We start from the raw sequence: 17,702 nt of genomic DNA, 5'->3' as shown, positions 1-17,702 counted from the left end.
GCTTGATGAAAAATACAAGTGCTTGGGTTTTACCCCACAACTACTGATTCACTAGATCTTGGGTGGAGCCCAGGCGTCTATATTTCTAACAAGCTTGCCAAGTGATTCCGATGCATACCACCGCTTGAGAGCCACTTACATAAGGCTTTCCTTGTGGTAAGGTTTACACAACCAGCTTAGAACAGCTCTTCTCATCAGGCTTATCCTCTGAAATACTTAATAAACATTGAACTAGTTGCCACACACGGAACAAAGCCCATAAAATTTTCTCCTTTAAAAAAAAAAAGTCTTTATCTGTATTGAGTGGCCTGGGACTGATGTATCCTGTACAAAAATGAAAACTATGCCTTCTGCTCTTGATTTTCCGTAGCACTGGGAATTTGCCCCAAATAGTGTACACTATCTCCTGAGCCTGTGGCAGCGGCTAGCAGCCTCTGTGCCATACGTTAAAGCCACAGAGCCCCACATGCTGGAAACGTATACCCCTGAGGTCACCAAAGCCTACATAACGTCCCGCTTGGAATCTGTGCACATCATACTGAGGTAAGGGAACCGGGCAGCCTCCGTCATACCCCACCAGTAGCCTGGTGTCAGGCTCACCAGACTCAATTGGACACTCACTTGAGCCTTATTGGATCTAATACTCTTAACGAATCTTTTTCCTTGTCAACAGAATAGCAGATGAGAACATAAAGTGTGAAAGTCTTTAACACCCTATTTACGCCCCCCTTTATTACCATCAATAATTTTTTTTTTATTACCATCAATAGCTTGAATATAAAGTTTGTATAGTCAGTATATAGTAAATCAATATGTTTATCCTTGCCACAGGTTTTCTTTAAATGTGAGAGAAACATTTGTAGGATATAGGTGATAAGAATTACAATGTGTAAGTTATAGGTGCCTCATGTGAACTGCTAGAGAAATAAGTAGATAAAGTCACGCTATCTAGTTATCAACTCTAATTCCAGAGCTAACTAGAAAACGTAAGAATTTTAGGCAGCTGATCACTGATTCAGTCGCTAATCTAAACCATAAAGCACATGGTTTCTGTTCACCTTACCTATTAACTGGACCAGAAACCTGTAGCTAAAGAAATGTCAGACTCTTTTAAAATAGCTTTTATATAAAGCAAAGGTATTCTTTGTTTAGGGACCTTTGGTGTATATTTTTTCATTGGCTATTCCTCAAGGGAATTCTCTTAAGGTCTGGGTTGTTGTTGTAGTTGTATTAAGTAACTTGGGTTCTTAATTTGCTCAGAGTTTAGTGCCATTAGTTGTCATAGAGCTACAGTCTTAATGATTTATAACTTGAGTCATTTCAAATTCTGAGTAATCCTGAAGTTCACTGAAAAACACTGTTCTATTATTAGCTCTGGAGCTCTGGTGGCACAGTGGTTAAGAGCTCGGCTGCTAACCAAAAGGTCAGCAGTTTGAATTCACCAGCCTTGTAAACCTTATGGGGCAGTTCTCCTGTGTGTTGTAAGGTTGATGTGAGTCAGAATCAACTCGACGGCAACGGGTTTGGTTTTTTTGGTATCATTAGCTCCACAGTTTCTGTTCCTGAGGAATCAGCTGATTTAATGAGATAGTATTGCAGACTGATTAAGTGTATGTGGGGGCTCTGGGGCCAGAAAGTCAGCTAATAGCTGTGTACTCTTAGGCAAGTTTCTCAGTTTCCTTATTTGTAAAATATGAATAGTAATAGGCCTACCTCATAAGGTTATTAGGAGGATTAACATGTCCTAGAGCAGCGATCCACGAAAACAACACAGTATTAACTGCTCGTGGTGGTAGCAATGCTAGTGCTGCTGTTGCTACAGTGTGACAACAGACAGCTTGTCATAGGGCAAGACTTTAAAATCTAGGAACCAGTAGATAAGAAAGACTTGGTGCAGATCCACAACCCTTTGTCTCCAGTTCTGAAATTCAAGAAACCGTGAAAGCTAAATTTTCTCATAAATTTGGCGCTAAAACTCATTTGGTGGCAAAACTGGACATAAACTGCTATAAGGTCATTTGGAGTCTTGATAATCCTATTAATATGATTCATACATTTTGCTGCAGAAATGTGTTTGATACCGCCTCCAAGCCCATTGAGGTTCTACGTAGCATAGTAGAGGCATCATATTTCGTTCCTTTAATCTGAAAATTTTTGAATTCCAAAACACATCTGGCCCCATTGACTTCAGACAAAGGATTGTGTACCTGTAGTAAGTCCCAAGCTTACTATGGTCAAGACAAGCTAAAGACACAGAACTAAGAGCTCATAGAGGTGAGAAGCATGGGACTGAGAGGGTCAAGACAGACAAATGTTAAGGGACTGATAATTCAGATATACCAACATGCGGACTACAGGAGACTGATGCTAGGGCAGAGACAGCTGCCTTCCAACTGTTTCTATATCCCTTCCCTGGTAAAAAGTCGTGTGAGGATGTGGGCTTCTAGGATTGGAAATGGGGGCTTTAGCTGATTAAGAATTAATTGCTGAATTGGGGAAATCAATGGGCATGTTTTAAGAGAGCTGCCGTCCTTCTTCCCTGGGGAACAGAGATGGGCTGGAAGATCCTCTGGAAGATACAGGCCTGGTCCAGCAGCAGTTGGACCAGCTGTCTACAATTGGGCGTTGTGAATATGAGAAGACATGTGCACTCCTTGTGCAGCTGTTTGACCAGTCGGCCCAGTCCTATCAGGAGCTGCTACAAAGTGCCAGTGCAAGTCCTATGGATATTGCAGTGCAGGAAGGTGAGTGTACAGTGCTTTTACCTTGAACTCTAGACCCATAAGGAGAGGCCCTCATACCCCCTCACTCATTACCATCTTTCTTTTCTGCCTCTCCCTCAAAGAGATCCTTTCATCATCAATTACCTCCATATACACACACACAAAAATTGTGAATAAATATTTCAGGGAATTAGGAAAGAGTAACTAAAACCATATATGCAGTGGCTGTTTTTAACTCTAAAAAAGTGTTGTTGGTAGTTGCCACTGAGTCGATTCCAACTTGTGGCAACCCCAGGTATGCAGTTCTGCTGCTCCATGGGGTTTTCAAGGCTGTGACCTTTCAGAAGCATATTGCCAGGCCTGTCTTCTGAGGTGCCTCTGGACGGGTTCAGACTGCCAGCCTTTTGGCTAGCAGTCAAGTGCTAACTGTTTGCACCGCCCAGGTACTCCCTAAGTACTTGTCTGAAATAGGAATTCTAATGAATTTTCTGCTAGGCATCTCCGTTTTCCCAGAACAGAGTAGTGGCTCTACTATAGTGCTCTTAAGATTAAGGAAGTTCATAGTAAGAATTAACCTCATAGAGTAATTTCTTCATGAAATTATCACTGGAGATGACACTGATGGATCTTCTTTCTGTTTCAGGAAGGCTGACGTGGCTGGTTTACATCATTGGAGCAGTGATTGGTGGCCGGGTTTCTTTTGCCAGTACTGATGAGCAAGATGCTATGGATGGCGAGCTTGTCTGTCGGTAAGTGCTCCCCAGAGGGTTTCCATTTCATCACCATGTCCTCTACCCCTTTCTTTGAGTCCTGCAGCCATGGGGACTTGACATGCTTCTGTTAATGCTTTCCTCCCGTTTATAGAATAGAATCTTGTGAAAGTGATGATAGCCCATAGAAACGAAGGATTGTTACAGGTCCAACTTCAAGCCTTTTATAAGTATGGCAAGAATTCTGCCTAATAGTCTTACTTTTTAAAAAAAAGGATCTACAGTAATTTTGTAAAGAGATGATGGATAGGGAATTAGAAAAACCAAAGCGGGTAATAGCTTTCAGTTCTGTTTAAGGACAATGTCTCAGAGTTAGTAAAATGTGGGCTGCTTTTGTCAAATCAAAATAAATCTAATAGAAAGTTATGGGAAGCCCCCAAAGATGGAATTAAAGATTTCCAACAGCCTTTCAAATCTCTTGGCCATACATTTTTCCACGTAGAGAATTTCAAATTATTTTGTGTCTGTGTAATTCTCATCAAACACCTTTAAATGAGCATTAAAATTCTGGGCTGAAGGGAGGAGAAAATAAAACATATTAGTGATTTCCAAAAACTTTACCTAATGTAGAAATAAAAAGGCAGATTTTTTTAATATCCTAAAGCAGAAGTTCTTAAACCTTTTGGTCTCAGGACCACTTTCCCGTCTTAAAAATTATTGAGGATATCAAACGTCTTAGGTTTATTGGATTATATCTATTGATATCTACCATATTAGAAATTAAAACTGAGAAACTTTTAAAATATTTATTAATTTGTTTTAAAATAATAAACCCATTAAATGTTAATATATTTTTATGAAAAAAACTATATTTTCCCCCCAAAAATTAATGAGAAGAGTGTCTTAGTTTTACATTTTTACAACTTGCTTTAATGTTTGGCTTAGTGAAAGACAGCCGGATTCTCATATCTGCTTCTGCGTTCAGTCTGTTGTGACATCACAGGTCTCGTAGCCTCTGGCAAACCCCACTATACCCTCATGAGAATGCTAGTGGAAAGGGCAAATAATATCTTAGTATTATGATGAAAATGGTTTTGTGACCTTGAAGAGAAGTACTACCCCAAAGGGTTCTAAACCTTCAGATGCTTTCCTTAGAGATGAACATGTTTAAACTTCTAATACCTTAGAATTTGGTGCCACAGTGGTTAAGCACTCTGATGCTAACTGAAAGGTCGGCGGTTTAAACCTACCACCTGCTCTTCGGGAGAAAGATGTAGCAGAATGCTTCCATGAAGATTATAGCCTTGGAAACCCTACGAGGCAGTTCTACTCTGTCCTGAAGGGTCACTGTGAGTCGTAATCTACTTGACAGCAACAGGTTTTGAAACATCTCATTTAAAGATTGGGCTATAATTCCGATTCTTCATCTGGAAGTCCGATTTGTCTCTTTCCTGTCCTCTTTTTCTTTATCCAATGCCTGTTTGCCCATAGGTGCCTTAGTCCTAACAAAAGTCTCCATGGCATTGTGCCACGGCATTTTTTGAAGGATTCAGCAAAGATGTAATAAGGATGAAAATCTGATACGTTTCTGATTCTGCAGCCTGGTGTGATACTGTGTATGTGTCATAATGTAAATTTAGAGTTTAGAACATTGTCTTGTTGATTGGTTCTAAGCCTGAGTATTGCAACATTGAGTCTAATTCACTCATGATATGTCACAAATAGTTTGTTACCTATTCTCACAGTATGTAAATGTCAAATGACTCACTTGTAATAACATCATTCTTATTCATTGAACATCTACTCACTTGGATTCCAGTATGCTTTCGTTTGAGGGGAAGGCCACAAACAAAAAGGGGTGAAGTCACAGCTAGTGTATCTGCTATTTGTCCCTGCAAGTGTTCCCTGCCTGTGAGCATCATCTTCTACGTGTGTCCGTTCTTTTCATGGCTCTTTAGGAAAAAAGATTTGAGAACCACTGGTCTAGTCCAGTCTCCCTCGTTTCATAGAGAGGAACCTGAACTCAGAAAGTAAATTGCTTTACCCAAGGTCTCACAGAAGTTTCGAGGAAGCCGTTACCGCTCATACTAGTGTTTTGTCACTATTTTTAAGCTGATCAGGAGTTCTGCCTCAATCTGTAGTCTCAGTGGATTAGAAGTCTTAAACATCTGACTAGTCACTCCTCTACATGTTTCCTGTGAGGCAGAAATGAGGAGAATTTTGTCCCTCAACAGAGTTTAGAGCCTGCAAGAATGCCTTTCACACAGGATGGGTAAGGAGAGGAGGTATATATGACTATTCTGGGGTAGGTTGGATTTTCTAGAGTGACCAGGATATCCTGCTGTTGAGAGAATCATTGCTCCTCTTCCTCTAGGGTGCTGCAGCTGATGAACCTAACAGATTCTCGCTTGGCTCAGGCTGGTAACGAGAAGCTAGAACTGGCCATGCTGAGCTTTTTTGAACAATTTCGTAAGATCTACATTGGGGACCAGGTCCAGAAATCCTCTAAGGTAACAGAGACTCTCAGTTGGCTTCATTTAGTTTTCACTTCTTACTTATGGAATTGCTGATTGAGGGAAATGGTTGGTAACACTTCAGATCTAGCTTCCAGATCTTAGGTATCAGGATAGTCCAAGTATCTCCTCTTAGTCTATAGAATTCTGGGAGACTCATCAAAGAATTGGGTCCATTTCTCTAATGCTCCATATGCTTAACAAGTGGCCAGTCAGAACATCTGTTGTTCCTCTCAGAATGGGCAGTGCTTAGTCTCAATACATGAATTGTTCAGAACAGCAGAAATTCTTTTTATAATTTCAGGGTTGAAGGGGGCCAGTAAGTTAGCTCAGTATCATCCAGTGTTCATTAATACTTAGAAATTAGCTCATCCCTTCAGTAAAGTCTTCCCCAGCATTGTTGCCCATTTTCTTCCCACATCTTTCCCCCTCAATGTGGACAGAATAGTACTGGAGTGTGATTGTTCTAATCCTTATTTCCTGCTTACTCTTCCTTGAACACAACATCAGCTGTACCGCCGACTCTCAGAAGTTCTGGGCTTGAATGATGAGACCATGGTCCTCAGCGTCTTCATAGGAAAAATGTAAGTGTTTTACTTGCCATCAGCAAGAGTCCCTTGCAATCCTTTTGCAAGTGTAAAATGTGATCTTGGCATCGTGTTGCCAGTGCCTTGGTATCCTAGCATTGATCGTTTGCGTCAGAAAATTGTGTATTTGAGTGTGTGACAAGCTGTGCTTAGAGATATGGCCCGGCCCCAGAGCATTCCAGGCTTGTACAGGCAAGGATTTAATTTTGTTCATGTGGAATCCCATCTTCAGCCTCTGGAATCACAGGTGAAACCCCTGTCACAGCGTTAGCAAAACAAACCTGCCTCCCCAGTGATTGGCGCGCATCCTGTCACCCGATCACCGTGCTGCCAGGGACCCCCGGAGGAGGCATTCACTTCCTGGTGCTGACTGGCACTAGCTATGCCCCACAGGAGGAGAGCCCCACTTTAAAACAGGCTTTTTCCTCTCGAGAAGCTTCACCCTTTGGGAGTCTTGAGTCTCCAAAATATAGTGCTATTGTTTGAGCTGTCTTTAAAGTTGAATTTCCTAATTGGCCCTTTTTCTTTTAAGTTATGCTCTTTCGATTACTTTTTAGGAGCTCAATTTATTAAAGCACACACCAGCCAAGTATATTATCCAGGCTGTGTGCAAAGTATCATTTTGCCTCCTTGCAACTCCAACTATCCCAACCCTAAACACTCATATCCAAGAGCTGGTGAATAATTTCAGATGAATAAAGCAAAGGGGGTCTAAAGGACTCTCCCAGCCAAGAATCCAGAAGCAAGGGCTACTAGAATTCTGCAGCTGACAGTGGATGGTGCAGGTGCAGAATTGCATACGTCTGCATGTTATCACTGCCGCAGAAATCTCTTACCCTTGCTGCAGAAATCAGCCCTGGAGTGCCCCAGAATTCCAAGGGCCTGGGTATGGGCCAGTGTAGCTTTGGAACCAAGTAGTGAAGATTATCTGAAGGATAATTTTTCTAGTCAACCAAATGTAAGTACAGAGATTTTATACCCATTTTTCGTGGTCGTGATGTCTGTGAATTGGTGATGGAGGTGAATGGTGACTTTTGATGGATGATTTTCTTCTTCTCCCAACCCTCAAAGAAACCATGAAAATCAAAAGTGTCTTTTGCTTTTCTTTTCTTTTTGTCCTCCAGCATCACCAATTTGAAGTACTGGGGCCGTTGTGAACCAATCACCTCCAAGACACTACAGCTTCTCAATGACCTCTCCATTGGATATCCTTTTCTAAGATAGCTTCTGTGGACAACAGACTTTGTCGTGCTATAGTATAGAAATCATGGCCTCTCTGTTTCCCCTTTCATTTCATTCTAGTGTATATTCAAGTATTTTACATTTCCCGGTGAGCCAACACACAACCTAATAGTTCACTATATAGATTTTTCTCTGGCTGTTCCTACAGTCTACATATTTCATGTTCACCAGATCTGTCTCACAGGTATATAGACTCTGTGTAGCAAGAGTTTAGCACCTTCAGCGGAGTCAAAGTCCTTCTTGATTTCTCCTCTCAGCTGATTGGTAGAAGGATTCTGATTAGAAGCTTTGCAGTAAAAGGAATACACTTCCTCTTGACTTGGATTACCTATTGCTGTCAAGTTGATTCCAACTCACAGTGACACTATAGGACAGAGTAGAACTGCTCCATAGGGTTTCCAGGGAGTGGCTAGTGGATTTGAACTGCTGACTTTTTGGTTAGCAGTGGTAGCACGCCATAGCTCTTAACCACCGCACCACCAGGGCCCCTGACTTGGATTAGGTCTGCTATAAAGTTTGAGTTGTTCAAGTGCAGTCTTTCACAACCAGGGTTCTGCAAGTGAATTGAACCCTGTGAAAATTATTTAAGTGACCTTTTCTTTTCTCATTTCTCCAAAAGATTATACAATATAACTAGTACCGTTCTGAATGCATAGGAGAGAAGTTCATTACACACGACGGATGCCTTAGGCAGGGTATTAGGACTTAATTCCCTCTTAGAACCTCTGTTGAGAAAAGATACTGTAGGATATCCATGATTCTTGGGGAAAACTACCGGGATTTACTTATTTTCTTACAAATAGGAGTTTGGTATGGGTATTCTCTTATTGGTCTGTTAAATACTGCTTAAAAGAACAAATTTTTTCCTGCTTGAATGACAGTGGTATACTCAAGCAGTTAAGAAAAATAAGATATTTGGGTGTGGAAATCATAGTAAAGAAATAAACTGTACTTTATCCTGGAAAGTTTCAGTTTGCCTTAAATATTCTTAGTTTGCCTCACACTTTCCTTGACCTTCTCCCTTTGCCTTCACATACAGTAGTGTAAGGAAACTAGTGAAGCTTAGTGCGGTACAGTTCATGCTGAACAATCACACGGTGAGTAATTTACCCCCTTCCTGGTTCTAACCTCCAGTCACACATAGACGCATACACACACTTTCTTAGTTCTTAGTACATAAAGTAGATTTTTTAATTTAGGTCTTGGTGCTACTACAGCAAAGACTGTGTTCCCTAACCCATATCACGTTTCCAGATGATAAGTTTTTCCCAAAGGTTGGTCTGCCGTATTACACTTACTGCCCTCAGGGCTTTTCTTTGGGATCCCGATGATCCGAGTTATGGTGAAGTCACCCACTACTACATTCATACCTCATATAAATTACTTAAAGGTATGAACAACAATAATGGAAAAAAATATCCCTCAGATCCTTAAGGAATGACCATGTGGCCATTAGCTTGAGAGGGCTCAGTAATTCCTAAATTACTGGCTTGCATTCTACTTCTAATCCATGTTTTTACCTTTTTAACTTGTTTTCTTTTTTTCAATAGAGCGAGCACTTTTCATTTTTGGGTATTAACAATCAGTCCAACCTGACAGACATGCGGTGTCGGACTACCTTCTACACGGCACTTGGGCGTCTCCTCATGGTGGATTTAGGTACTGCAGTAAATCCTAGAGGCTCATGAAGTAATCTGGCACTGTTCTAAATTTTTATCTGAGGATAGAAGACTACACGTGGAGGAGGTCTTTTCTGTTATTTCAACAGTAACAAAACTATTTGAAATAACAGCCTGATTTCACCAAGAACAGATCATGCTATCATGGTTCCTGTAACTGGACGTGAATAACAACATGCTCCTGAAGTTTTTATCTGATATGCAGTGGTTTTAAAATTCTATCCATTACCTCATCTGTAAGATAAGGGGATTGAGAACTGCGGTTCCTAAATGCTTCTCATTGGCCAGATAAACCCCACCCCATGTTGAGGTGTGACCCCCCTGAGATGGTCAATAAAACTTTATACAACCCAGCTCATTAGCACATGTGAGTAGGAGAGCTTAATCACCTTTCTAGCTCTTGTGATATTAACAGTTTTGGGTCAACTAATATTGAAGCTCGATGTTATTATCATAGTTTTGAGCTGTTGAAATTCAGTCCCACTAAAATGATGCTATAAAACCTTCCAGGTTTACGAAGGGTTATGGGGGGAAGAGGGTGTAAATAAAGCCTCCACGAGCACCTGACTCAAGTTTGAATTTTATCTAGTTCTCATACACCAGACTCAGTCCTTTCTCAACTGGCAATATATCCATTGCTGTCGAGTTGATTCCAACTCAGAACGACCCTATAGGACAGAGTAGAACTGCCCCATAGAGTTTCCAAGGAGCACGTGATGGATTCAAACTGCTGACCTTTTGGTTAGCAGCCGTAGCTCTTAACCACTACGCTACCAGGATTTCCAGGCGGTATAGTTCTCACTTAAGGAAAAATAAATAGCTTAATACATTATACACATATGAATCTCTGGTATTGTGGCCCATTATTGAAAAAAATTAGGACATCCCTGGACTAGATGATTTCTGTAGTTTCCTAGTTTAAAAATCCCTGTTTCTGTGTATACACTTCACTCTTAAATTACTAATACCTGTTGGGATAACAAAGGGACCCCAATTTCCTAGTTTAAAAATTACTGTTTCTAGACATACACTTTACTCTTAATTATTACTAATACCTGTTGGGATAATAAAGGGACCTCTTTCAGTTATCCTTGGGTCATTCATCCTTCATCCCATCTTACTTTCCATACTTATACACCTTTGAATATTTGCCGTTGAGGCCACACCTTGGGTTGTTCTCCTTACAGGAGAGGATGAAGATCAGTATGAGCAGTTCATGCTGCCACTTACAGCGGCATTTGAGGCTGTGGCCCAGATGTTTAGCACCAACAGTTTCAACGAGCAAGAGGCAAAGGTGAGTCCTTCACCCGCTGATCAACTTCTGCTGGAGACTGGATTAGCTAGTACTGCAGAAAATGGTGCTTGTCCATAAACTAACCAGTGGTTTAGCTTTTTATTAATCTCTTGGTCTTCTGGAATTTTGAAATAGAGGGACCAGTATAGATGTACAGACTCTTGTATTTATGTTAAAGGTATACTCCTAAGCAGCTCTTAGGATTTCTTTTCATCTAGTTTTTCACATGTATTAGCATAAAGTTATTTATAGTTCTCTCATTGCCTTTTTAATCTCTGTTTTATTTTCCAACTGTGTCCGCTTTTCATTTTTGATATTGCCTATTAGTGCTTTCTCTCTTTTTTCTTGATTGGTCTTTCCAGAGATTTGTCAGTTTTATTAATGTTTGGGGGAAAACAGATTTTTGGTTTTTTATTATTTTAGCTCTGTTCTATCTGTGTTTTCTATTTCATTTATTTCCGCTCTTTATTTTCTTGCTTATGTCTTCCTTGGGGTTATGCTGTTTTATCAGATTTCTTAACTTTTCAGCCCTTCTTACCTTATGAAATCATTTAAGACTATAAATGTTCCCCTAGTTACAGTGTTCAACTAGTTTTGATACATAATATTTTCATTATCATTCAGTACACTGTATTTTCTAATTTCCATTAAGATTTCTTCTTCGACACATGAGTTATTCATAAGGGTTTTTAACTTCCATATGCATGGAATTTTACTTTTAGCAGGGCTTTGAACCAGAAAGTTACACATCAAGAACCACCTAGTGATCTTATAAAATATAGATTCTGCTTCAGTATATCTAGGGTGGAAATGCAAATTGTCAGCAGGGAACTTCTTAGAAATGTAAATTCTCAGCAGAAGTTCAAACTGAGCTGAACCAGTTTGAAGCCCTGCTTTTTAGTTACTGAATTTTAGCTCTCAGAATTGTCATTTCTTGATTTTTGTTTCCGTCCTCTTTTTACTTCACACACACCTGCTCTCTGTGCCAAAATCAGAAGACATTAGGATATTAATATTTGTGGGACTTTTTGCAGTGTCCTCAAGGACACGGGACCTGAATTGTAGAGCCACCAAATAGCCAGGAGTACTGCCAGAAAAAAATACTAGGCTTTACCTGACATTCTAAAGTTCTTTTATCTTTAGAAAACTTGTTTCCTAAGTCCAAGTCAGCAGGGAAATCAGATAGCAACATCACTTTGTCTAACTCTCTCCCTTCTTAGTCTGATGGTTTCAGAGGTAGAGTTAGTATATAACACATAAGAAACTTAGAATATCAACCAATATCTTCAACTTAATTATGGGATATCAGTGAACCTCAGCCCTTTTCCCCATCACATTAGTTCCATACAAAGCAAATAAAATGAACAAAAAGAAGCACCCGGGCCGTGGACTGCAACTGTCACCCATGCCTTTGGCACGCTCCCTATAACAAGTCTTTTAGATTGATGATATCTTAGATGTGAAAATTGAGCTTATGGTATCAGCTTAGGAATAGAACTATTTGCTTAAAGCAAGCTGTTAGCAGGGTGCAGAAGTTTTTGACAAATGAGTGAAGACACCAAATATGCTGCCTCCCTGAGCATATTGATGACCATTAGCTTTTAAGGCAGTCTTACTGCTGGCCCACAAGTAAGTTTTATTGAGGAAGACCTGTGATAGACTAGATAATGGATTTGGAGTCTCAGTGCTTTGAGTCCTAATCCTGACCCTCCTACCACCTACCAGTATGACCCTGGGCAAGTCATTTGACCTCTTTAGGGCTTAGCCTTTTTCTGTAAAAGAAGAGTATGGTATTTTCTCACTGTAATATTCAACATCTCAGTCTTATTTCCAGACACCCCAAGCAAAGGGACCAGCTAGACTCCCCTCTTTGTCTTCCCCTTGGCAGGGTCTGCATTTGAGCTCCTTTGATGTTGATGCCCTCGTGTAATTAGGTACAGCACCAGGCCTTTAGCTTATGTGGCCCTTCTACCTCTTGTATGAATGCGTTTTCCACTTTTTACATATGATTTACCACTTTAATGTCTTAAAACTTTATCAGCCTCTGCTTATGCTGTGATGGGCCAGGAACCATCCCATTTTCTTAGTTTAACGAGCTTCTAAAATTAATTTTCCAAACAAAAAGATTTCATTCTAGCATTGAAAAATATTTGGGAAGGAATGGGTCACTCTGAGTTGGAATCAACTCAGTGTTAACGGGTTATTTGTTAAAACTGTGGGAGGAAGAATTTAATTACAGATACGAAAAATCCTCCATCAGGTGGTTATAGGCTTTGTTTTTCTATTTTAACATATTTCTGCCTTCTACTACAGAGAACTCTAGTTGGCCTAGTAAGAGACCTGAGAGGGATAGCTTTCGCCTTCAACGCCAAGACCAGCTTCATGATGCTGTTTGAATGGATGTATCCTAACTCAGACTAGGAGTGGGCCACAGCAGGCCTCAGCTGGGGTGTGAATGGGCGATGGAGTCACTGGGGAAGGAGGGGGAGTAAAGTGTGGTGAGGCACAGAAGACACAGAGTTATCCAAAAGGCCTGGCACACATATCCTGTGAACTGCCTCTCCCTAGATGTCTAATGACATAATGTCTGCTCTGGTCATCGAGATTGAGAAATGTGTGAGGAAGTTTCCAAATTTCACTTTTGGGTCCCAGATAGAAATGCCTGTGGAACTATACCGTATAGACTACTGTACATGCATTTTGCTACACTCAGAAAAGAGAGACAGTTCTTGCTTTAAAAAGAAAAAAAAAAGGCAGCTTTACTAAGAATTAGGAAGTTTGGGTTTTTTTTTTTTTTTAATCTTTATTACTGACTTCATAACCTTAATCAGATTATTTAAAATCTGAGTGCCTCTGTTTCTCCAGTAGTTACTAATGGAAATAGCTGAGTCCTTACATCATAGAAGTAGTGAGAGGATCAATAACAATCTGAAATACAGTGGGCACTTCAGAAGTAAGGCATTATGTAACTTAAAATGTATTAATAGATTCCTGTAACAGGTTAAGGAGCCCTGGTGGTACCGTAGGTAAAGCTCATGGCTGTTAACCAAAAGGTTAGGTTAGTGGTTTGAAGCTCTGAGGGACAAAGATGTGGCAGTCTGCTTTCATAGAGATAACAGCCTTGGAAACCTATGGGGCAGTTCTGCTCTGTCTCGTAGGGTCACTGTGAGTCAGAATCAATTCAACAGCAGTGGGTTTGGGGTTTTATTACAGGTTAAAGGACACAGTTACTTCAGCATCTTTTGGTAAGAAAGACCCCAAGATTAACAAGAGGGAAGAGACAGGCAGTGAGAGAGTTGTAATTTAATAGTTTATGCTTAGCTAGTGCTGAGTAATTATTTTAAATTCTGAACCTTTCTGGATTCAGAAACTTTTCCTTAGCTTCTCACTTACAGATATCCATCCTACATGCCAATTCTCCAGCGGGCAATTGAGCTGTGGTACCATGATCCAGCCTGTACCACACCTGTGCTAAAGCTGATGGCTGAATTAGTTCATAATCGGTAAGCAAGAAGAAGACTCTCAAAGGGCACAACTGCCCTTTTCCTTGAGAAAGGCCTGAGAGAACTTGCTTTATCTATTGTCTTAGGCAGATTGTGAGAGATAAGAGGATTCACTGCTATTAAAATTTGAAAACCTATCTTTATGTGCATATGTTTTTGTATTTGAAATAACAGTATACCCAAACAAAGCCTAGCAGCTTGCAGGAAGGAAACCACTTTAGGAAGAGTCTGAAGGTATCCATTCTTATGAGCAGTGAATTTGGCAACCTTTCCACAGATGTCAAAGTTAACGTTTTGGCGGTGGTGCCATATCCATCACGTTTAGATAGATAGAGACAATTGAGAATGCTATGGGATGTAGCAGAATACCATTTCTTAAGAAAGGTACTTCATTAGGCAAATTGTAGCTGAATCAGTAAAGAGTTACCAAAAAAGAAAGCAAAAAAAAAATTTTCCAATGTACTAAATTTTACACTTACCCAACAATTTAGGGATGGAAACAAAGAAAAATCCAGCACCTTGACTTTGCTAGAATTTCTGATATGTGCATCTGCCTCTCTTGGGACTCCTGAGAATTAATATTAAAACTACCTTAGTTAGGGGGAGTGAGTAATACTCAGAAGCTGTATCCTCCCATGAGGCTCATATTCAAGAGCTACTCATTTATAAAACAGATTTGGACCTGTCTACTCATTGCCAGACAAAATCTGCCCTCTTGGATGTTGCAATCTGTGGGGAAGACAGACAAAACTAATAAATAAAATACAGAAGTATCAGACAGTGATAAGTGCTATGAAAAAAATAGTAAAACAAGGTAATAGAGTAGAGAGGAACTTGAAGAATAGGGTCAGGAAAGGCCTTTCTGGGGTAATATTTAAGCTGGCATCTAAATGACAAAGATTCTAGCAGCCTTGCAAAGATAAAGGAGAAAGAGTGTTCTAAACAGAGAAAACAACCCCAAGAGTCCTAAGCTAAGCTGGGATGAGCTTGCTGGGACCATGAGGCAGAAAAATGCCAGTATGGTAGATGAGTGGCCATGGTAGACAATGAGCCGAAGACGTGGGCAGAGACCTGGTCATGTAAGGGTCTAGTGTGGTAGCAGTGAGGACCGGGCCTTTATTCTCCTTGTGATGGGAAGCTGTTGGATTCTTTGAAGAAAGAGATTAAAATGATCCCATTTACATTTTTAAAAGGCATTCTGGCCTGGGAGACCATACAGGAAGTGAATGGATTCAGGGCATATTTTAGAGCTAGATCTTGATGGATGAGATGTGGAGAGAGAAGGAAAGAAGGATCAAGGAGGACTTGTAGGTCTGAAGCCTTAACAACTAGAATCCAGTGAAGCTCATTAAAGGGTGAGCAGGATAAAGAGGGGTTCTTGTCTAATGAACAGTTAGTAACTCAAAACTAAGGTGGTTTTAAAAAATAAAGTCCTCCCCTGCCTGACTTGTTCTGTAGCATTCCAGGTCCCTTTGCATCTGTACAGGTTTCTTTTTATAAAGTGGTAATATTCCTTGTACCCTTCCCTCACCTGCCACTGAAGCCATAAAGTGAGATGTAAATTAATGTCAGCAGTAGTAGGAAGTGACTGTGACAGAAGCTATACTTTAATCAAATGAAAACTGAGAATTCTAAGAGAGTTATTATATCTGCTGCCTCCTTTTTTGGTTCCTTTAAATGTTTTTAATTTGAGCAGCAAAACTTGAATCTAGCATGTTGGTCTTCAAAGATACATCACTGACTAAATACCTTTGACTAATTTGGTTTCTTCATACTAGGATAGGTAATTTGTGCATCTTAGTGCAAAAAGAATCATCCAAGGTACTCAGAAGAGAAACTGAAGTACCTCAGTCGTCCAGCAGCCCATCTCTGACGTTTTCTCCTTCTTGTTCTCTGCTCAGATCTCAGCGACTGCAGTTTGATGTCTCTTCCCCCAATGGCATCTTACTGTTCCGAGAAACCAGCAAGATGATAACAATGTATGGTAAGTGTTTTAGTGGCTGGAAGTGAATCCCAGCTCAATCACCACGCTGTATGCAGTGTGTGGGTCTCAGGACAACATTCCCATGGGCTGGTTGTATTCCTCATCAGTTTGTATTAAGAGTGCCAACTGTCATCAAGGGCCTGCCAGAATTTGTATGCCTTTGAAGTAGGATGGTTGTGTTTGGATATACTTGTTGTTGTATACTGTCGCCTCAATTCCAACTCGTAGCGACCCCATGTGACAGGAGAACTGCCCCACAGGGTTTCCTAGGCTGTAATCTTTATGGGACCATATCACCAGATCTTTCTCCCGTAGAGCCACCAGTGAGTTTGAACAGCTGACCTTTTGGTTAGCAGCCCAGCACTTAACCATTGCACCACCAGAGCTCCTTTGGTATATACTGTGATTTAATAAATACATATATTTGTTAAATATAAATTACATATTGTACATCTACTTAGGCAATCGCATCCTGACACTAGGAGAGGTCCCAAAGGATCAGGTCTATGCGCTGAAGCTCAAGGGCATCTCCATCTGCTTCTCCATGCTGAAGGCCGCACTCAGTGGGAGCTATGTCAATTTTGGAGTCTTCCGTCTCTACGGAGATGATGCCCTGGACAATGCTCTACAGACCTTCATCAAGCTGCTCCTCTCTATTCCCCACAGTGATCTCCTGGTAAGCCTTCAGCTTCATTGACAGGCTTCTGCCCTCATCACGTTCAGACTCTTTTTTTACCTGAGACCGTGACTGAAGGTTTCTCTTCAGAAACCGTTAAGCTAGATCCTTTGCACTATAACTCTCTCCTGGACAGAACTAAGCTATTTAAGATCCTGCTCCCTGCATGTTAACGGTACTCAGTGCCTAACCTGATTTTCTTCCTCCTCTGCTCCCACAGGATTACCCCAAGCTCAGCCAGTCTTATTATTCATTACTGGAAGTCCTGACTCAGGACCACATGAACTTTATTGCAAGCCTGGAACCTCATGTCATCATGTATATTCTCTCTTCCATTTCTGAAGGACTTACTGCACTTGGTAAGCATTTGGGCTTTGTTTGTTACCGCTCAACTAAACTGAAGGGAAGAGTCTTGCCCCAACGTCCAGCTGGATTACTGCTTTGGGGAGTTGGATGTCACAACAGAGTGCATAATTCACAGGTACATTTTCATCCAGCACATGGTCACTGATCCCTCCTAAGTGCCAGGCACTGTGCTGGACACTAAGGAGACAGTAATTAACAACACACAGTTCCTGTTCTTGAAGAGCTGTTTGTCTGGTGGATGAAACAAACACCATACTTAAGTACTACGATGGGGGTGAATACCAAATGCTGTGGAAGCCTTCAGGAAGAATACTGAAACTCCTGGTTTTGAGGTGGGTCAGGGATAGCTTGCTGAGAGAATTAGCATCAATGCTTAAATATAAAAGCAGAACTAGTGTCAGCCAAGTTAGCAGGGGGAGGATTCC

The 17,702-nt window shown here is 40.7% G+C and overlaps 1 protein-coding gene across 1 annotated transcript in view; it reads left to right on the top strand.

The window, feature by feature from the left end:
- The window catches only part of XPO7 (exportin 7), a 39,365-nt gene that overhangs the window by 15,677 nt on the left and 5,986 nt on the right, over positions 1-17,702 (top strand). Inside the window, exons 11-24 of the mRNA XM_049865134.1 lie at positions 371-543; positions 2,551-2,744; positions 3,367-3,472; positions 5,808-5,943; positions 6,457-6,530; positions 7,658-7,741; positions 8,812-8,872; positions 9,326-9,434; positions 10,642-10,748; positions 13,062-13,150; positions 14,144-14,251; positions 16,153-16,235; positions 16,697-16,911; positions 17,132-17,270. Coding sequence (XP_049721091.1) covers positions 371-543; positions 2,551-2,744; positions 3,367-3,472; positions 5,808-5,943; positions 6,457-6,530; positions 7,658-7,741; positions 8,812-8,872; positions 9,326-9,434; positions 10,642-10,748; positions 13,062-13,150; positions 14,144-14,251; positions 16,153-16,235; positions 16,697-16,911; positions 17,132-17,270 — 1,678 coding nt within the window. The remainder of the gene's footprint in view (positions 1-370; positions 544-2,550; positions 2,745-3,366; positions 3,473-5,807; positions 5,944-6,456; positions 6,531-7,657; positions 7,742-8,811; positions 8,873-9,325; positions 9,435-10,641; positions 10,749-13,061; positions 13,151-14,143; positions 14,252-16,152; positions 16,236-16,696; positions 16,912-17,131; positions 17,271-17,702) is intronic.

This window comes from Elephas maximus, chromosome 22, assembly GCF_024166365.1.
Source record: "Elephas maximus indicus isolate mEleMax1 chromosome 22, mEleMax1 primary haplotype, whole genome shotgun sequence".
Taxonomy (NCBI): Eukaryota; Metazoa; Chordata; class Mammalia; order Proboscidea; family Elephantidae; genus Elephas; species Elephas maximus.
The sequence above is the reverse complement of the archived record's forward strand: the minus strand, read 5'-3'. Positions and strand labels throughout refer to the sequence as shown.